Source organism: Diospyros lotus, chromosome 6 (assembly GCF_014633365.1).
Source record: "Diospyros lotus cultivar Yz01 chromosome 6, ASM1463336v1, whole genome shotgun sequence".
NCBI lineage: Eukaryota > Viridiplantae > Streptophyta > Magnoliopsida > Ericales > Ebenaceae > Diospyros > Diospyros lotus.
The window spans coordinates 5,907,736-5,929,168 of record NC_068343.1 but is presented as its reverse complement, the minus strand read 5'-3'; the positions used below and the strand labels follow the sequence as shown (position 1 = coordinate 5,929,168).

Here is a 21,433-nt window from a genome sequence, read left to right as displayed (position 1 = left end):
AAAAAACGAAAGAAAGAAAATGGAACTTACCGTTCAAAGTCATTTGAGTAGCCATATACCCTCTCACCATTGAAGAATGATGAATAGTAAATAGGTTGTATGAATGTAATTCCAATGCCATATAAAACACTGTATAATAAGAGCAAAAAGGCAATATAGAGAAGTGAATAGTTTGATCATTATGCAAATTGGAGTTTCTATGACTTCACTAATTTTATTTTCTACTTCCAAGACCAACAAAATAAACAGTTAATTTAGACAAAGTACCCCCATAACTTTACATAACTCACCCTGTCCAAATTCTGTTTACATGCAATTGACCATTGAAATATGAATAGAACTCTGCCTCAATTTCTCTCAACCCTTGTACCTCATCCAGGTTTAAGCTCGAGTACCTATTCAAAAGGTGGATTCCTTTCAAAGTCGAGCAATTTAGAAATTTCAGGTCCGAATCAAACAAGATAATAGTTAAGAAAAAAATAACGAGAACAGCAAACAAAATCAAAAAGACTAGTCCATTCATTGCAAAAATTCATGAACCAATAGATACATCACGGAAGGGTCATCAAATTCAAGTTACACAACACTACAGGAATTAAATCATCTTTAACCCCTCATCCAACAAAGGAAAGCTCAGAGCAAAGTATATAGAAATATAGAACAAGCAAAAACAAAACAAAAAAGAAGAAGAAGAAGAAGAAACAAAGGTCACAGGTCCAACTTGGCTATAGCCTAACACTCAGAACCTCCCTACCGAGAGTAATCATAGGGCTTTGTTACTTTTTATTCTATCACGAGACATTGTCAGGACCCTGGCCCTAACTTCTGATTTTCTAGACAATAGAATTGCAAGAATAGGAGAAATAGAGAGGGATGGGGGAGGATCAAACAGAATAGGGGGAAAACTAAGTGTGTTGTGCCATGAAAAATTGGTATGAGGAAAAATAAGGGATTTTCTCAAAAATAAAAAATGAAGGTGCGGCTGGAAGATAGCCGCGAGAACCAACCTCGTGGCAAGGTGCTGGCCGCGAGGCCCAACTCGCGGCGACTTCGTGGCTATTCCCCCATTTTTGTTAAATTTGACCCCATTCAGTAATTGACACGTGTCAGCGCTAGCCATCCTTGAGAATCGTACCTTATAAATACCCAGCTACAGGACATTGAAGGGGACGGCCAATTTCGGTAAAATTTAGACTTGACTGCATCTTTACTGTTTTCATGAATAGTCATTGGGATCCGAGACTGACTTTGGCATCGGAGAGTCATTGCGAGCGAAGATTCCCGCGAGCCTTCTAACCTATTTTTTAAGTGTCAACAGGACAAAATCATGCAACGGGACCTTGTGGCGAAGGCAAATTGGCAAAGGAAAATCCTTGCGGCGAGACCTAGTGACAAAGGCAAAATCTTGCGGCAAGACCTTATGGCGAAGTCCAAACCTTGTGACGAAGCCTTGTGGCGAGAGAGCTTGTGGCGAAGACCTTGTGGCGAGAGAGCTTGTGGCGAAGACCTTGTGGCGAGAGAGCTTGTGGCGAGAGACCTTGTGGCGAAGCCTTGTGGCGAAAGAGCTTGTAGTGAAAGCTCGAGGCGAAGCCTTGTGGTGAAGGAAGATCTTTGTGGCAAAGGAGCTTGTGGAGAAATCCTTGCGGTGAACTCCCTTGAGACAGCTTCTCTAACAGCAACCTAACTTCACCCGACACCAAGCTCGAGTGGACCCCACATCATAAATTTTAATTGTTGTATTTTTTGCAACAACAATTTGGCACCGTCTGTGGGAAACACAACAAAAAACCAATCTTAACACAAGATGCTGAGAAGGACAAGATCATCCGGTTTGGCGAACCCGCCTAACCCCAACCAAAGGAGTGCTCGTACCAGGACGGGAGCCACAAAAAGCCCCAATCAAATGCACCCTACAGTACCAGAATTTTTAGAAGATCACCCTGACAACAAAGTGTGTTCAGGGAACTTTCCTATGCTCGAAGGCAACCAGACCGCCGGACTGGGGGGCATGGAGCGTTCAAAACAGGGAGAAGTACACGTAATTGGATTAAGGAGACATGCGCCAAGACGAGGGAAACAAGTCCCACATGCAGCGCCCGCTAGTCAGGAACAACACTCCTCTGGACAGTCTTCAATTCCAAATGGAAACCTCGTGGTGACTTCAGGGATAGCTCCACCCACAGTCTTATTCTTAGATTATGAACTATTACAGAAGAATTTTGAGGAGCTGAAACAATAGAATAATGAACTCAGGATAAACAATGAGGAGAATATGAGAAGACTACAGGGAGTCACTACTTTGTTACGTGAACTAATGCCAAACATTAACATTCCCCACATTGGATAGACCGATACAGGGGGAGAACACCGAAAATCCCAAGACAACCCTCCAAGGGACCACACGGCAGGGGATGAGAATCGAAACTCTAGGGCTGAATAACCAAGTCCTAGAAATAACAGACTCGAAAAAGAAACATGACAAGAGGGCAAGGAAAGCTCCCATGAATAAAGAGACAACAGAAAGCACCTACTCAAGAGTTCCTTATAACCCATCTCTTTGCAAAAATAAAGCAGAACAGGAAACACTCAAGGGATCTAACATCAAACACCTCATAGAATAGGTGTTAGAACAGAAGCAGGTAATGATGGTATCAAAGGAAACTTCCCCGAAGGGGTTTCCTCTATCTGAGGAACTCCAAAGGCAACCAGTGCAACCAGGGTTCAAACTGCCGCAACTTTCGATATACTCGGGAAGGGAGAACCCAGAGAAGCACCTACAACACTTTGTCGCAGTGGTCGTGTTACATGGATAGAATGGGGTCACTAGGCGCAGGGCTTTCCCGCTATCCCTGGCAAGACAGGCTCAGCAGTGGTTCACTGAATTACCAGCATGACATATACGGTCATTCGAACAGTTGAAGAAAGAATTTCTAAATGCATTCTCCGTCTATCTCCCGAAGAGGAAGAGTGCTATATATCTAATGAGCTTGCAGCAGAAGCCGAACGAATCCCTAAAGCAATATATAGAGCGATTCAGAGCCGCGACACAGGAAGTAAGGGATCTCCCAGTCGGATTGGCGGCATCAGCCCTGCTTAACGGAACTGCATACGCCCCGCTTAGAAGATCCCTAGCCTTCTCCAAGCCGAATTCTATGACTGAATTATTCAACAAAGTAGAACAGTTTATCGTCCAAATGGAAATTTTGGATGCAGGGAAAGGTAATAAAAGAGGAAAGGAAACCCAGCCCGAATTGCGAAGGACCCTACAAAATTTAGAAGATGTTAGGCCCCAACATGTGCATATTACAGACGCTACAAGGCGAGGCAATAGGAAAGCTTGCAACACCGTGCACCTCAAGAGGTACTTCCCATCTTCACCAATCATTATCCCCATGGAATGGGACAAAGAATGAGACGCAGAGCCGAGCCTATCATCAGAAGCGTTACTCGATCCCGCTGGGAGCCGGGATTGTCTTTAATTTTCCATTGTAATAAAATCCCCCAATGAATAAAAGAATATACCCCCTGTATTCCTGTGGAGTAAGAAAAACTATAAGACAAACCACGTAAAATCTCCATGGGCCCAGATTATTTGTATGTGTCATAGAATGTGATGCAGGTTCGGTGGCTCAAGCACAGCCCGCTCCCAAAGGTCAAGTCGCCTAGTGGCAATCTGATGTCGATGACCACAAGCTGGCCCGGGATCACCAAAACATCCGATGCCTATGCCCGCAAACTCACCTAGATCCCTCGTTTGAGTTTGGTGTTATGCCTTTTTGGCTAGACCCAACTCCTTAGTTGATCTAGCACCTAGGTCTCCGGTAAACTCAGATATCTGGTAAGAATCCTGCGCTAGACCATTGGTCAAACCCAGATTTCCTAAAGTAAACTGGCCTTAAGAAGGCGGAAAAGAGGTTAAGCAATCACATGACAGCTCTAACATGAGCCCGCTCTCGAAGGTCAAGTCGCCTAGTGGCAATCTGGTGCCGATAACCACGAGCCGGCCCGGGATCACTAGAACATCCGATGCCTATGCCCGCAGACTCACCCAGATCCCTCGTTTGAATTCGGTGCTATGCCTTTTTGGCTAGACCCAACTCTTTGGTTGATCTGGCGCCTGAGTCTCTCGACAAACTCGGATGTATGGTAGGAATCCTGCGCCGAACCACTAGCCAAACCCAGATCCCCTGAGGTAGACTGACCCAAGGAAGGCATAAAGAGAGATGGAACAACCATGTGATAGTTCTACCATGATCCCGCTTATTGAAGTTGAGTCACCCAGTTGCAATCTGGTGCCGATAACCACAAGTTGGCCTGGGATCACCAGAACATCTGATGTCTATGCTGGCAGACTCACTCAGATCTCTCATTTGAGTTAGGTGTTATGCCTTTTTGGCTAGACCCAACTCCTTGGTTGATTTGGCGCCTAGGTCTTCCGGCAAACTCAGATGTCTGGTAGGAATCCAGCGCCAAACCATTGGCCAACCCAAATTCCTGAGGAAGACTAACCCCGAAAGACGGACATGGAGGACACAATAGCCAGTGCGCTATGATCCGTCCTAGGATTACTGGATGCACCGAAGCCTGTGCCCGTAGGATCACCGGGATCCCTTGATTGAGTCCAGCGCTATGCTCCCAAGCTAGACCCGACTCCTTGGCTGATCCGGCGCCTAAGCCTCCCGGCAAGCTCGCGCACCCGACAAGAATCCCACAACGGAACCTATCTCTCGAGGGCCTGGTTGCCTAGAGATAATCTGGTACCTAAGCCCCCAGCAGACGTAAGATCTTCGGGTATCCTAGAACCTTTGATTGAGTTCAGGTGCTAGACCCGGCTCCTTGGCTGACATTTTACTCTTCAATTTTGTCTAAAGACAAAACAGAAGAGTGGGGGGCAATTGTTGTGCCATGAAAAATTGGTATGAGGAAAAATAAGGGATTTTCTCAAAAATAAAAAATGAAGGCGCGGCTAGAAGATAGTTGCGAGAACCAACCTCACGACAAGGTGCTGGCCGCAAGGGCCGACCTTGCAGCAGCGTCTGGATTGGTCGCGAGGCCCAACTCACGGCAGTCTTGCCGCGAGCTGCCTCATGGCGGCTTCGTGGCTATTCCCCCTTTTTTGTTAAATTTGACCCCATTCAGTAATCGACACGTGCCAGCACTAGCCATCCTTGAGAATCGTGCCCTATAAATACCCAGCTACAAGACATTGAAGGGGACGGCCAATTTCGGTAAAATTTAGACATTTTGACTGCATCTTTACTGTTTTCATGAATAGTCATTGGGATTCGAGACTGACTTTGGCATCGGAGGGTCATTCGCGACCGAAGATTCTCGCGAGCCTTCTAACCCATTTTCAAGTGTCAACAGGACAAAATCTTGCATCGAGACCTTGTGGTGAAGGCAAATCCTTGCGGGGAGACCTAGCGACAAAGGCAAATCTTTGCGGCAAGACCTAGCGACAAAGGCGAAACCTTGTGGCGAGACCTAGCGGCGAAGGCAAAATCTTACGGCGTGACGTTGTGGCAAAGACCAAACCTTGGGGCAAAAACCTTGTGGCAAGAGAGCTTGTGGTGAAGCCTTGTGGCGAAGGTCTTGTGGCGAGAGAGCTTGTGGTGAAGACCTTGTGGCGAAAGAGCTTGTAGTGAAATCTCGAGGCGAAGCCTTGTGGTGAAGGAAGATCTTTGTGGCGAAGGAGCTTGCGGCGAACTCCCTTGAGGCAACTTCTCTTACAGCAACCTAACTTCACCCGACACCAAGCTCGAGTGGACCCCACATCATAAATTCGAATTGTTATATTTTTGGCAACAACAAAGAGATATGAAGGAGAAATAAACAGCAAATAGAGAGAAGCTGAGAGAAAGCAAGGGAGAATTGCAGAGAAAAGGAAGATCTTTAATTCACAACAATCATAATGATCAGCCATGTGATTATGGCTTTATATATAAGCTATCCACAATTTCTACAAGACAGATACCACTCCTCCACTACAAGTAGTTGCTCCCTTAAATCACTCCATAACCGAGAATAATCAGATAATAAAAGCAATAACTAACTCTCCTGCAAAATAACATAATCTGCAAGAAATAAAAATAAAAATAACTAGCTAAGTCATGACATTCCCTCCCCCTTAAAAGGATTTCTTGTCCCCAAGAAATCTCAGCATCTGGCCTCACTTGTCATCCAATCCTTGCTCTCATTATCTGATTCATCCTTCTTAGATTGTAGGGTGTCGAATCCTTGACCTTCATGTAGTAATCACACCAGTTAGTTTTGGCAGTAAGTATTTCGGCAGCCACATGATCTTCCATCATCTTCCAAAACACATCAAGGTTCTCTTGTTCAATCCGCTTCAATTGTTCCTTCTGCATCCTCCTTGGCTCCTAGGTTCAGTTGGATTCAACCTTTATAGACTCCAACCATGCTTTAAAAGCATCCTTTACGTCCTGTTTGCTGGCATACACCAAAGGTTCATCTTCCACAGATTTCTACTCCAACGGTATCGCAATGATTTTTCCTACAACACCCATTCCTTTTTTGGCATCTTGAATTGCTTGATCCATTGTAGGTAATTCATCAACTTCTTGTAGATCGGAGGTCTTAGGTAAGATTCCAGCTCCTGCTAGAATTGGTTCTATAGTGGATCTTGAATTAAGCTCCACTGGTATACTATTCCGAAACTTTTTTGAATAAAGCTCCACTAGTATACTGACCTGAAACTTCTTTGAAATCTGAATCAGAATTTTTTCCAGCTTTAGGTGTATGTTAGCAAAACCTTCCTCGAATGTTTTCTCCAATGACTGTACACTTACACAAGTCCCTTCTGCCATTTCCTTAGTCAAATTCTTCTAAATTCACTCTGAACAGCAACTGTAACTGCTTCCAATAATCAATAACTGTCTCTGAGACTGCTTCCAGAAACCATCTTGTATTGCTCGCCTTCAGTTTCAGTCAGAAACACCTAGATCCAGCTAAGAACCGGTCTGCTCTGATACCAATTTTTCAAGACCCTAGCCCTAACTTCTGATTTTCTTAAAGATAGAACTGCAAAAATAGAAGAAATATAGAGAAATGGGGGAGGATCTGATAGAATAAGGGGAAAACCTAAAAGACATGAAGGAAAAACAGATAAAAAATAGGGAGAAACAGAGAGAGAGAATCGAGAGAAAGTAGGAGAGAATATCAGAGAAAAGGAAGATCGTTAATTCACAACAATCATAATGATCTGCCATGTGGTTATACCTTTTCATATAAGCTATCCACAGTTTCTACAAGACAGTTACCACTCCTCCACTACAAGTAATTGCTCCTTTAATCACTCTATAACCTCCTAAATCACTCCATAACCGAGAATAATAAGATAATAAAAGCAATAACTAACTCTCCTGCAAAATAACATAATCTACAAGAAATAAAAATAAAAATAACTAGCTAAGTCATGACAGACATGTTGTGTCAAATGCCACATTTTAAAGCTTCCAAACTTCTATAATCAACACAATGCTAAGAACTAGTAATCCAGGCAAATATAGCAAAACAGCTCATGCAGATGACTATTTAATTACAGAGTGGAAAATCAATAACACGCCCAATGTAGAGATGTGAAGTGGTTGCTAGGCTGTACCCAGAACACACCAGAAGTCAGCTACTCATACCAGAACATGCTATACAGTGTTTATACTTTCATGATAAAATGGTTTTCTGTATGCATTGACTGAGGACAATTTACCAAAGCGGGCCAATAGAAGGGAGTAGTGACAATATCTGATGTTACGGATTATAAAAAGGCACAAGATTGGATAAATTTGTTACAGAGCATATTGGAAAGGAATGAAAGTGAAATATTAGGTCGCTGGATTACTTTGGTAAAATAACCTCCACCAAATGACCCTTTCTCAGTAGTGCACAGGATAGCCCTGTTACATATGATGCCAAGGATCCAATGGAGATAATAGGTGCCATTTCAGTACAAATATGGACAATGTGAAAACCTTTCCTGAAAAGATGATAAAGATATGTTAGAACAGAAAATTAATAAACAAATAAAGAACAAAACAACATTGAGCAAGAAAATAATATAACATTGTATATAAGCATGAAATCTCAATAGAGAATCAAAGTCTAGCAATCCAAAAGAAAAATAAATACCTATCCAGAAAAAGTTCATGCATATAAAACATTGCTTCTGAGCAATACTACATTTAGATATATGTCAAGGACATTATAAGCATTCCTATTACTTTTAATACTTGCACCATCAATCGTACACAAAAACTTATATGTTCACCTTATTCTAATCAATAGAACTATTATTATCTGACAATCTGTATTTTACACAGCATGCATCCATAGAGACAGAGAAATGATTCCTGGATCATAGAGTTATAGAATTCAATTCTTACCAAAAAAATTATACAATAGTATAAAAATATATGTGATATTCTTTAAAGACTAGATATGTATACTAGAACATGATATTTGAATATTTTTAATTAGTTATATTACATAGCAGAAATATTACATTCTGCTTTTGTCTGAGAAGTGGCGGAGTGCTGCTAGAAGTTCAACATCTCTTCTATGCAGGATTTCAAACAACTCATTGGCTATACTAAATTTTGAGTCCACGATCATCCTTCTCAAATCAGATGCCTCCCCAGCACCAATCATGCCTGTAAGGACCATCGAGTCTACTCTAAGCAGCAGTTCCGAGCTGATTGACAATTTATCTGTTGAGGGTGAGAACCCAATAAAAGTAGATTTGTTAGAAAATGTTTCTCATCTTGGAATATATATGGAATTGGAAAATTCAAAAATTATCCAACATGAATTGCCCAAGCAAAGATTTCAGTCAAATCTAGTAATTAAGTAGAACGAATGTTCACGAAGTCCTAGATTTGGTAATAGATCAATCAAACTATAGTTGGAGCTAAAACACGAGACAAGATTAAGTGGAAAGCGTTCAAAGAATGAGGGAAGGCCACAAGTCTGCACAGCAGACTAGAGAATCAAACACTATCACAATTGATGGTTATGTTAAATTAAATTTCACAATTGAAATCCCTTCAGAATGGACTCTTGAGTATGCTTTTTTGCCACCACCCATATTATAACACCTCTTGTGCTCAATATACCATTTCAATGATCCAGAGCAAAATCAACCATCTCCATTGCCTTAGATATGAAAACCCATGAACATCCAGAGATGAACCATCAAACAAGATCAAGAACACACTTTGAGAGCTTGTGAAAGCCTCTGCACATGAGAAGTCAGGAAAAATATCTTCTCCAAGCTGAACAGTCCTGGATGCTTGGCTATGGTATTTGATGCCTACTCTTGTTCATCATTTTAAGAAAAAGGGGTGCATGACTTTGCAGCTCAAGCCAACAAGATACTGTCTGGACTTACTACCAGTAGAAACAAGAAAAATACCAGAAAGGTCTCCATCTAGGGCCATCTGATCAGAAGAAGCCAACAGAAACATGACAGCTCCAATATTAAACTGTGTTACCTCCAAAAAAGATTATCATAGCTCCCCCATTAGACTATGTTCCCCCCTAGATTCAACAATTTTAAGCAATCCCTTGCTTATTACTACCTGGAAGCGAGATTTTTCCTAGCCACAGAGAATTGTTGGAGATAAAAGACAATTTTGTGCTTATCATGGGAGGAATTAATGATAAGGGCACAAGAAGTCCAAAAATATTAGAAATTTTTATAATTTGTAAAGATTTCTAGAATTTTAATTTCATTAGGAATTCAGTTGTCTTTGAACTCCTATTTCTTTTATTGTAATTGGATTATATCATCTCTTATGTGTAAAGAAGAGCAACCCAGTAATTAAACTTATGTTGTTGTTAAATCTATATAAAGAGAGAACATTGCTGCTCGGCACCCTCTCTCTTCTTCTTCTCGTAATCTTCCTATCCTTTTTTTGCCTTTCCCTTCTAGTAATCCACCTCTCTCCTTTGTGTTTCCCTTCTTCCTTCTTTTCTTCTTATCTTCTCAATCCTTCTGCTTTGCGCTTCATCAAGTGGGGAGAACAAGAAAGAAAGAGAACAAGTAGCATGAGAGATGACATGTTTTATAATGGCCTTTTATGATGACGTGGGAAACTTATACATCTTTCAATATCTTCATACTATGATGTGGGAATGAAAGTTCTTAAAAAGTTATCTGCAGTGAGTCCAGTCAACAGGTGAAGCACTGCTACTTTGACTAAAAGATGAAAGTCTCTTTTACATATAGAAATTTGAGCAGTCATGAATGATGAAAGACCGGATTTCAATATATTTCACAATAATGTTAATTGCTTGTTATCTGCAACTATAATCTCCTCAGTCTTGTTTCACAAATTGATTTCATGCTTTAGGAAGCAACAAAGCTAAATTACCAAGTATAGTCTAATCAACATGCTGCTTATGCGATATCTTGAAACAGAAAGACATTAGCTGTCTAACTCAGCCTACAATTTAATCATAAGTTCACCTTTTCCGAAGTAGGACTTGTTTTTCCTCTCCAGTTGTTCTATTCGACCAAGCAAAAATGTTTTCTCTCTGTAGGTTTTGTCCAACTCCACCATAGCCATCATGCGTTGTTTGTTCAGGTACAGAATGTCTGAATGGTGAGTCTTGGTATCAAATACATATCAATTCTTCCAAATGCCTAAGAAGTCTGATTAAGACAACCTTTGTATATAGTGGAAAATGGTAGTTGCCTAAGGACTTACTTCGCTGTGCTTCCTTGAAGAGTCGCCCAATCTCCTCATGTTTCTTCTCTGGTACACTATTCATCACTTCCTGTAGAAGAACAACAAAATACTATTAGACTGCTACTGGAAGGAATGGCAGACCGCTAAGGAGCAAACAGAACACACCTGAGAAATCTCTGAATTATCATGGCCTGTTAACCTATGAATTAAAACAATGAAAGCTTTATACTGCAGACTGATATACATAAAACTAACTTAGAGAAGAATGATACTAACTCCATTCGAAAAGATCCTCCAGAAAAGTCATTGACCATCCTGTTCTTCCTGCAAAGGATGCCAATATGTTAGTTTACATCTATTTCTCTATTAAGAAACAATAAAGTGGAATTGTTGTTATTAAGGAAATAGGGAACTACTCTGGATGGTTGACTATGAAATCTCTGTTCATTTAAAATTGAATTTTGAGGGATGGAAATGTTAGGGAACGAATCAAGTGATCAAAAAAAAAATCACACACCCACAAGACAAAATTTTACATGGTTCGGCAATTAATTCCTACATCCACGGCCAAGTGTTTTTCATTATTTTGAAGGTTTTTTTATTCGATTAGAAGAATTATGCCCACATATTTATAGACAAAAACTAAGACAAATAGAACTCCTAATTCGAACAAAGATTCCTAATCTATTTAGATTTCAGGGGCTCCGCCACCGAGCCCCCACAAGAGGAGTTGCCACTTGACCCCCGCCCTCTAACCGGGCAGTGGGACTCCCTTGTCAGCTTTCCATAGGTGTCATAAATAGAAATAGGCTCCACATCTCCAACAGGAAAATCATGTTACTGATAATACATCTTAAATGGATAGTCAGTACACAAACTCTACTTCCAATTTCTAGTTCTGCTACAGAAATAAACTAAATAAATAAATTCAGCTTCATGTTTGTTTCAACCATTATTCCCCTTTTCTTTCTTTTCCTTTTTTCCTCCATAAATTTTCCGTACAATGCGAAATTGAACCACTAATTTTACCCGTCGGGTCTATACTGGTTGGCACAAATTTGTCCGTCTACATAGCTCTATTTGAGACTTGGCACTGAGGTGGACCGGTTCAAGAACGTAAAATTTCCTGATCACATCTAAGTATGGCGAAAGCTAATTTATCCAGCCATCAGTAATTAAGATGGTGGCGCACGCATATGCGCAAAGTGTCACGCGATTCCAATCTTTGAGGACACAGGACAAAACACACTACTGCGAGCAATTTACGCTGTATCGCTAAAACGAGATTAGGTATCCAATCCAGGACGAATTCTGTTGTAAGGAAACAACTCATCGAAGACGAGTTTTGAATATCAGGGAAACAGTTCTCGAACAATTGAGTAACCTAATGTGCTGATAACCAATTCATGCACACATACATACAAGTCTGTGCAAGTTTGTGGCGGAATTTACCCCAAGGAACGTAACCGAGCACGAGATTTGAGAGATTTGGAGTTTCCTCCTCCAGTGGTCTTGGGGAAAGCCGGAAGACAGTGAACCGACGCGTGTAGAACGGTCGACATGTCCGTCTGGACGGCTGGAGGGAGCGAGAAAGCTACGGGAAGATCTTCATCACTATCCTCTAGCCAGCCAGTGAGGGGCAAGCAGGGAGGGAACTTTATAAATTATTATATTATATTCCTTTATGGAGTCCGTTAAGAATAGCAATCAGTCATCAGCCATTGTTGTTATTTTCCTTTTCGGAAATTGTTATAGAAACGATGTTGAAATGCGAAATGTTTTTTAAGTAAATATACGAAATTATGAATACTAATAAATTATATCTAAAAAAATATAGATAATACTAATAAATTTTTAATCACGGGACTGCGAGAGTTGAAAAGAGTTGTTGAATTATTGCCCTTACGACCTCACGGGATCCCCCTGCCCCGCCCTGCCCTGCCCCGCCTATTTGAAGTTGAATTTGTTGGGTACAAAAGGACAACAGCACACAGACCATAAAGCCTTTTCTACAGCTTCCTGTGTAAAATTTTAAGTTTTGGAATCCTGGAAATTTACTTTTTATTCTTTAAATTAAATAAAATGTTTTAAGTGACCAAAATCCAGAATGGGAACAAATCACATTATCAGATTAGCTATTTCATTTACTTAAAAAGTTTACTTACAAAACGACGCCAACTAAGTCACGATACTTCGTTATAGAAATCAAATTAATCTTTGTATTTAAAAATTAAATAGATAAATAATCGACATTCAATGACTTATTTGATATTTTTCAATATAAATAGCCAAAATATATAAAAATATAATTACTTGTTTAACACTTTCCCCTAAATTCTATCATTTCTCTAGAAATTTTCTATTCTTTTACATAGTTTTACAAAATACATCTTACCATGCAGCCTACTTTCTCTTCACAACAGGCTCGTAACACCTTAATTGTCTCAAGATAATATGTTTTTGGTATCATGTACGAATCAAAAACAGCTGCGATTCTGCTTGCCATGCACAAGCCAGGAACCTGCCACATGCACCTATCTCTTCACCAATTAGTAGCTTTATCTTTTAACATTTTCTTAAGACCCGAATGCATTGACCAGCACCTAAAACCAGCAAGATGCAATGGACAAAATCTCAGGCAAGTCAGCAGTTTAAGTTTAGACCAGCCCCTAGCTAAAACAAACTCAAACTGTAAACTACAACTCAAGTTAATAATATTCCCTACGCTAAACAAATGATGAAGTCCAATAATTCAGCAGCAGCATCTAGCAGTAAAAGGAACTCGAAATTACAATAAAAGTGAAGACTACTGCTGGACTTCGGCTGGCCGAGCAAGAACGAGCAACAAAAAAAAATTATCTGCATATGGGTCATCGCTGGCTCAGCTTACGCTTCTTTCTCAACCGCTCCCTCCTTTCTTCTTCCTCTATTTTGCGTAATTCTTCTTCGTCTTCTTTTCTTGCAATTCTTGCACTGGAAAACCAGAGAGCCATGATACCAAACATTAAGAAATGATAATACTAAACAGTATGAAACAATTCTGAACCAAAAACATACTGCAGGCACTTGTCAAAGTATAATGGTTTCAATCAGCAATTCTTGAATTTTTTATTTTTTTTTAATGTGTGCAGTTTGTGCTTTACACAAGAAAAAAGTTTGTCGTCATTATTCATCAACAATTATCCATAACCTGCACCTTATCCATAGCCTGGTGGTTTACAAAAGAAAAAAGTTAACCAGATAAAAATTGGTCAATTCCTTCCTTTGTTTACAAGCCATATGGTCAAACATAAAAACAAATAGAGAACACAGTTTACTTGGTGGGAGATATCCTCTTAAATACCCGTCCCTTTGGCATTTTTCCTTTTAGATGTACAGCACAAGAAGTACAATATTCTCTCAAAGAACATACACAACTAGGGATGAAAAAAAATGAGACCAAAAAGAATTAAGTAAAACAAGAAGCGATGTCTATGAGTAACATATAACACAGAATGATTAAACACAACAGCAAAGGGAAAAAATTACCAACATACTAGATTGTAGGAAGATGTATGGGACCAACCATCAAGAATGGGTAATACAGAGGACCCAATTCAACAATGGATACGATCCCAGATAGCACATTGACATATGCAAAGACGACAAACTCAGAGCCAAAATGGATAGAATCACGTGCCCATTTCACAAAAACAACCTACCTTCTGTCCTCCTCCCTCATAATATCATCGAAGTTTGCCTCCATATCCATATCATCCTCGTCATCATCAGCATACTTGTTAGGATTATACCTGCATGAAATCACAATTTTGCTTAAATTGGTCAAGCATATAAAGTACCCAAAGCTGAAATTTCAAAAAAGAAGACCATTTATTGGAATATATCTCCAAGGGGCTGAAATCGGTAAAAACATAAAATTACAGTCATCAAACTCTTAGATGACATTGTTGAGTTTGCCTCGAGTTTGAGCGATAGGAGATCAGTGAAGTCTTGGTGATCTCTCAGTTGGAAGATTTAGAACGTTAGGTTTCAATTTCAAAATGTAATTTTTCTTAGTTTTTGGGGTCTAATTGCAATATTTCCAATGTTGGTTAGTTTCATTGGGGTGTCCACCCTTTTCTATAAATAAAAGGGAAGGGGGCAGTCAATAGTATCAAGGTTAATTGGTAAGTTCTCAGTTTTCATTTGTGATCAAGTGTTATGTCGTTCTTGAGAAAAGAGAGGCTAAGTGATAAGAATTTAGTCCTTGTGTATTCTTGAGAGAACGAGGGTATTGTACTCGGGGATATAGATGAAGGAGAGGGGCTTGATGTACTGATCAATTTCCTACTGAATTAAAGACTGCTTTGTGGGTCTTGGACATGTAGGTTTGCTTAAGGGCATTCCAAACCAGGATAATCTCTATCTCTTCATGTGGTTTGATCTTTTTCATTTACTGTTCTTGCATATTCTTCTGTTATAACCGATTGCTCTTATTGTCTTTCTGAGAAGAATCCTCCTGCTCAAAAAATCCTCCTAAGGTACAACGTTGCTAGGGATAGGGTTTCCAAACCTCCGGTCAGATATAGTTACTTTGATTTAGTGTCTTATGCCCTGACAAGTGCAGCTGAAAAAATGGGTGAGGAACCCCTTTCATATGAAGCGGCAATCCAGTCAAGAGATTCTCAAAAGTGGCAGGAAGCCATGCAATCTGAGATGGACTCTCTTAAACGAAGTAACACTTGGGTTCTTGTAGAAAAACCCTTAGGGAATAGGGTTGTTAGCTGTAAGTGGTTATATAAAATTAAGGAGGGTCTGTAAAAGAGGATAAGCCTAGGTATAAAGCTAGGCTAGTGGCTAGGGGCTTTACCCAAGTGGCCAATGTAAATTTCAATGAGGTATCCTCACCTGTAGTGAAACACACCTCAATAAGGATCCTTCTTGCAATAACAGTCCATCAAGACTTAATTTTAGAGCAAATGGATGTCACCACAGCTTTTCTACATGGAGACTTACAAGAAAATATTCTTATGGAACAACCAAAGGGGTTTGAGGTGAGAGGAAAGAAAGAACAGGTGTGTCTTCTTAAGAAATCTCTCTATGGTTTAAAGCAATCCCCTATGCAATGGTATAAGAAATTTGACTCATTTATGTTGTCCCAAGGGTTTAAGAGGAGTTCATACGATAGTTGTGTCTACTTTAAGCATATGCCAAGTGGTGTATCTATATATCTTCTCCTATATGTAGATGATATGTTGATTGCTAGTCAATCAGCTATGGAAATCAGAAATTTAAAGCTGAGTTTGAAATTAGTGTTTGAGATGAAAGAACTAGGAGAAGCTGGGAAGATATTGGGCATTGAGATTAAAAGGGACAGGCAGCATAGGCAGCTAACTTTGTCTCAAAAATCCTATCTTAGCAAGTTGATTAAGAGATTCAACATGAGTGATGCAAAGGATGTATTGGTTCCCTTTGCCCAACACTTTAATTTATCACATGAGCCATCTCCTAAGGATGAAGAAGGCATTAAAGAAATGAGTAAGATTCCTTGCTCTAGTGCGGTTGGGAGTCTAATGTACAGCATGGTCTGTACAAGACCGAATTTGGCCCATTCTATGAGTGTATCTAGTAGGTTTATGGCAAATCTGGGTAAGGCCCATTGGAATGCTATAAAATGGACCTTTAGGCATGTTAAAGGGACTTTAGATATGGCTTTGGTCTATGGTGGAGGCAAGCTAGAAGAAAAACGTTGCATCTTAGGGTTCACAGATGCAGATTTTGTTGCAGACATTGATAAGAGGAGGTCCTCAACAGGTTATGTATTTCAGCTTTGGGGATCTTCTATTAGCTGGAAAACAAACCTGCAATCGGTGGTGGCATTGTCCACAACCAAGACAGAATATATTGCTGTTACTGAAGCAATAAAGGAAGTCCTTTTGGCTTAAGGGAATCATTAGTGAGCTACTAGGAATAGATGTCAAGGTTAGGCTAATGTGTGATAGCCAAAGTGCTATCCATTTGGCTAAAAATCTGTCACACCATGAAAGAACCAAACACATAGATGTTAGGTATCATTTCATTAGAGAAATCCTTGAGAAAGAGGAGATAAGCCTAATAAAAGTTGCAGGAGCAGAAAATGCAGCTGACATGTTTACCAAAGCTGTCCCTATGTCTAAATTATAGCATTGTTTATCTATTCTTAATGTGTTTAGTGTTTGATATGATCAGTTTTTTTTTTGTCTTACATTCCAAATGAGAGTAGATTCAATCTATCAAGTGAAGAACTCAAGGCAAATGGTGGAGAATTGTTGAGTTTGCCTCGAATTTGAGTGATAGGAGATCAATGAAGTCTTGGTGATCTATCGGCTGGAAGATTTAGAACAGTTAGGTTTCAATTTCAAAGTGTAATTTTTCTTAGTTTTTGGGGTCTAATTGTAATATCTCTAATGTTGGTTAGTTTCATTGGGGTGTCCCCTTTTCTATAAATAAGAGGGAAGGAGGCTAAGTGAAAAGAATTTAGTCCTTGTATATTCTTAAGAGAACAAGGGTTTTGTACTCAGGGATATAGATGAAGGAGAAGACTTGACGTACTGATCAATTTCCTACTGAATTAAGGATTGCTCTGTGGGTGTTGGAGTGCTGGATGTAGGTTTGCCTAAGGGCATTTCGTGTGGTTTGATCTTATCCATTTACTGTTCTTGCATATTCTTCTGTTATAACCGATTATTCTTATTGTCTTTCTAATTCCGTGAGTGTATAGGAATATTCTTCTCATGCGTTCCTGATTTGCAAGTCCTAATGACAACGCATATAAATGTTCATTACATCTTTGATTCAGCTTCACTTAAATGGAAAAGACGGTGCATACATCACCAACCAGACAATTTCAGAAATGAGTGTTGACCCCTCAATAAGTTGTTAAGCTATTATAGCAACAGTGGGAATTATGCAAAGATTAAAGAAGCCAGTCAAAGAAGAATTACCCAAACATGCTTCTAATCATGCTAATAGCTCTTCCACCATCATCGTCATCCTCATCATCAGAGTACCGTCTTGCAGGCCTTTTCTTTGGGCGATCCTCTCGGATTGTAGGACGAGATGAAATTTTCACAGGTGGCTTGTTTATCTGTCAATTAATAAAGAGAACAAATATTTTTAGGCAACTCTCACTATATATAAAGGTATGCCACAATCAAAAATGGATGCAAGCAAAAATCGAAGGACAGCGAAAAAAAAAAAAAAAAAGAGCTAATTTGTGGAATATAAAGGAGAGCCAACCAACATGGTTCCAAATGTAAAAGAATACAAGCACGGCAGATATCTTAAGACCTGCGGTTTAGAGGATGGCACTGGCTGTTTTGGAAGCTGTTTTGCTCGGCTAGATTCTTGAAATTCTTTCTTCATGTCCAAAGGATGTTTTAGAACTTGCTTTGAAGCCGAAGAATGCAATTTGGAAGCAGGTGGCCTATGCACACTAGGAACAGAACTCTTTGCACCTGCTGCGGAGACCCTCCTCTCTGTAGTTGCTGCTGGCGTCTTAGAAGGCAAACTCTTTGGCCCCACGGGCCGACCTGGCCCACTCCCATTACTATTTCCAATCTGCTTTCTAGGATCAAATGCTTTCTGAATAGGTTTACTAGCAGGAGTTCTTGGTGGCCCTGACTTAGGAAGCATTTGGCTACTTGTGGACAATGGTTTCCGCTCTTCACGACCATTGGGAACTTGTCTTCCAGTATTAGTTAATGACTGCTTGCTCCTTGCTGGCACTTGAGTTGATCGAGCCTCTTCAACATCACCAAAAAACCTATATAAGTTCTCTCAATGAAAATAGTATTGTTTTGGGGTTTCAATCAACAAGAAGAAAGCCGAACACAGCAGCAACGGACCAGAATTTCGAGCTGGGAAATTTCGAGATGGATGATCTTTTGTAGGAGCTGGAATTTGTGCATCATCAGACAATAGAAAAGAGTAATCCCTAGTATCTTTCAGTTTCTGGACTTTTGTTTTCAACTGCTCAAGGAAGAAAAGAAAAAATGAAAAAAATGAAATTTAGAAAAATATTACGTTAAAGAAAAAACCTAAGCATGCAGCTTTTACTAACCTCATTTACAGCTTTAGGACGGTGATCACGGACTTGAGACTTGGAACCAGTAGTGGTTGATGAAGAGCTCTTACTTTTCTGCATGAGCGAAGTTCAAGTTCAGCATGAGCTACATTTCAAATGAAGTTAAAAATAAGCACATGCAATATCTCTGTCTCAGCCATATTTTAGATGACTTCCATGGTTAACTATGCTCAGTTCAGAAATATACTTTTGGATTGTGGGGAAACACAAATTAGGACCACTAATAACAGTTCAAAGAGAAACCAACCCAATTTCAGAATACCAGATGAACAGTATCCCATAGGAGTGCAATGTGCCAAGTACAATTTAACAAGATTTGAGTAACTTCTATTATGAAGGGTTATCTGCATCCAAGATAAAATTCCTTCATAAAGTACATAAGGTGGCTGGTGAATGGGAAAAGAGAGCAATATTTGAAGTGCAAGGCAGAAGGAAAAGGAAGGTTCTTGCTAGAAGAAAATAAGTCCACAGAAGCTAAGAATAGCATCATGCACACAATTAATTGGTATAAAAGTACCTATGCCAGAATATCTTTGATGAAAGTTCATGATCACCATCCACATTGAAATATATGTGATGAACATCTATGCCAAAAGCCAACGAGTGAATAATAAAATGGCAGCGAAGAAACCAACAAATAAAACAAGGTGTGCCTCTATCAAATGTAATGTATAAGGCATCCCTAACAAGGATCACATACTTTGGACCTCAAAGTTTCTCAAAAGGATTTCCTCAAACCAGTCCTTAAAGTTCTCAAGTAATAATCTAATCATGATTTAATTGGCAATATTTCGTGTTATTAAGGGCAATATCATCATATAAAGCATTTAGTTCTAAGTGATCATGTTGACCACTATGCATGGACATCTCAGAATAAACAAAAATGATATGCAACAAAAAGAAGTTCATCACTAACATAAAATGCACTCAAAAGGTACAATCTCTGATTTTTAGGTATAGGATGAAGGATGTACTCCTACAACCAGACCAAAGACCTCTGATACCTACCTCATGATAGGGTTTTGCAACCTTGGCTGCCATATGGTGGTTCTCCAATAATGACTTGCTCTCCTGAATTACTCTTTGAGCAATTACGGGCTTTGAGGGCCCAAAGAACGATCCAAAACTGCAAAAGATGGAAATTAACTGTAAACAATGGCATTGCATGTCATGCATGTTAAATTCAAAATTCAACCAGGATGCCGAGCTTTAAATTCAAAATTCAATCAGAATTTCAAAGTAATTTGAACACATGGATATCAATATATCATGACATCCCATTAAATTATCAAACACTTAAGTCACAAGTTTGCCAGAATGAGGATTCTTCTTACTTCTCATAGGGCAATTTCTTCTTTTTCTCCTGGGAATTTACATGAGAAGAACCAGATTCCTTCTTTATCTGCTTTCTGAAGGAATCTTTTAATTGCTGCCTCAATTCAAGGTATTCCAATTCCTCTTGCGTGGGTTGTGGAGCTTCTTCTTCTTCTTCATATTCCTCTTCACCTTCCTCTTCAACATCTTCTTCATACTCACTGAAATCTTCATAGCCCTATAAGCCAATAACATATGATTTAAGCAACATAGAAACATTTCTGCCATGAGTAATAGTAATTTTCCCTTTTGTGCAAGGAGATTTCCAAATAACCTCAAAAATTGCTTACATCTCTATCATATCCCTGCATGTCCGTTACGAATCTCCAGATAGAATTATTTTTTATGACAGCAACCTACATAAACCCCCAAAAAAAGTAAAGTATTAAACGGGGTGGCTTGAACCAGAAAACCAAGATTAAGCCATTCTCTGCTAGGTAGACAGAAAGAGAAATTCTCCGCTAGGTAGACAGAGAGAGAAAACCAAGATTAAGCCAATTCATATAGCAATTGAAACGGGAGAAATTTTGGGTTTCTTACAAAAAAAAATAAAAAATAGGTCAAATAAAAAATGTACAGCTTCCATGAAATATGATCGGACCATAAACATTTGTACAAGACAGAAAAGAACATAGATATTTGGATCTATAACATTTCAGCTATAGTTCTTCAGTTCTTGAAAATTAATAATAAATCAGTAATTTATATGAATACCCCAGAACTGCCCCAGCATCTAAACCAATTTCTGCATCAAAAATAGCTAAAAGAATGTATCAATGTAGGGTCAGTAAAACAAGAACGGGGCTGAAGTACAAATATTTAAAAGAAAGAGAAAACAACAAAACAAAAACGAAAAGACTCGGATCAATAATTTTATCGAATCAAGGTTTACAAAGAAAGGGAGGACGATGAATAAGACCATCGAGTCGAAGCTTCGAATGGTAGATCAAGTGAAAAATATCCAGAAAGCCAAAAAACTAGTAATCACGTTGCTGTCTTTAGACGGATCGCATAACTATGAAACCCGAATTTTCCGGAATCGGAGCATAACAAATCTTTTCCTGTTGAATAACGCGAAACCTTAACCGAAAACGAAAAAACAACTGCTAAACAGATCGGATAAAGTTTTTGATTTGATCCAATCGGTAGTCCGGATAACCGATCTAAAATTCGACAGAAACGCACGTTAAAAACCCTAATTTTATCAGAACAGGGACCAAAAACAAAATCCCAGTTCAACGATAACTTT

The 21,433-nt window shown here is 39.4% G+C and overlaps 1 protein-coding gene across 1 annotated transcript in view; it reads right to left on the bottom strand.

Moving 5' to 3' along the window:
- Nucleotides 1-21,433, bottom strand: part of LOC127803719 (probable starch synthase 4, chloroplastic/amyloplastic) — a 56,912-nt gene that overhangs the window by 35,117 nt on the left and 362 nt on the right. Inside the window, exons 2-20 of the mRNA XM_052340155.1 lie at nucleotides 20,475-20,540; nucleotides 20,145-20,362; nucleotides 19,819-19,936; nucleotides 18,787-18,864; nucleotides 18,572-18,695; nucleotides 18,015-18,469; nucleotides 17,669-17,811; nucleotides 14,408-14,497; nucleotides 13,580-13,679; nucleotides 13,102-13,227; nucleotides 12,159-12,367; nucleotides 10,983-11,030; nucleotides 10,872-10,905; nucleotides 10,725-10,794; nucleotides 10,484-10,612; nucleotides 8,519-8,723; nucleotides 7,859-7,993; nucleotides 291-395; nucleotides 31-129 (exon numbers count right to left, since the gene is read on the bottom strand). Of these exons, the coding sequence (XP_052196115.1) occupies nucleotides 31-129; nucleotides 291-395; nucleotides 7,859-7,993; nucleotides 8,519-8,723; nucleotides 10,484-10,612; nucleotides 10,725-10,794; nucleotides 10,872-10,905; nucleotides 10,983-11,030; nucleotides 12,159-12,367; nucleotides 13,102-13,227; nucleotides 13,580-13,679; nucleotides 14,408-14,497; nucleotides 17,669-17,811; nucleotides 18,015-18,469; nucleotides 18,572-18,695; nucleotides 18,787-18,864; nucleotides 19,819-19,936; nucleotides 20,145-20,362; nucleotides 20,475-20,495 (2,507 nt within the window). The 5' untranslated portion in view covers nucleotides 20,496-20,540. The remainder of the gene's footprint in view (nucleotides 1-30; nucleotides 130-290; nucleotides 396-7,858; nucleotides 7,994-8,518; nucleotides 8,724-10,483; nucleotides 10,613-10,724; nucleotides 10,795-10,871; nucleotides 10,906-10,982; nucleotides 11,031-12,158; nucleotides 12,368-13,101; nucleotides 13,228-13,579; nucleotides 13,680-14,407; nucleotides 14,498-17,668; nucleotides 17,812-18,014; nucleotides 18,470-18,571; nucleotides 18,696-18,786; nucleotides 18,865-19,818; nucleotides 19,937-20,144; nucleotides 20,363-20,474; nucleotides 20,541-21,433) is intronic.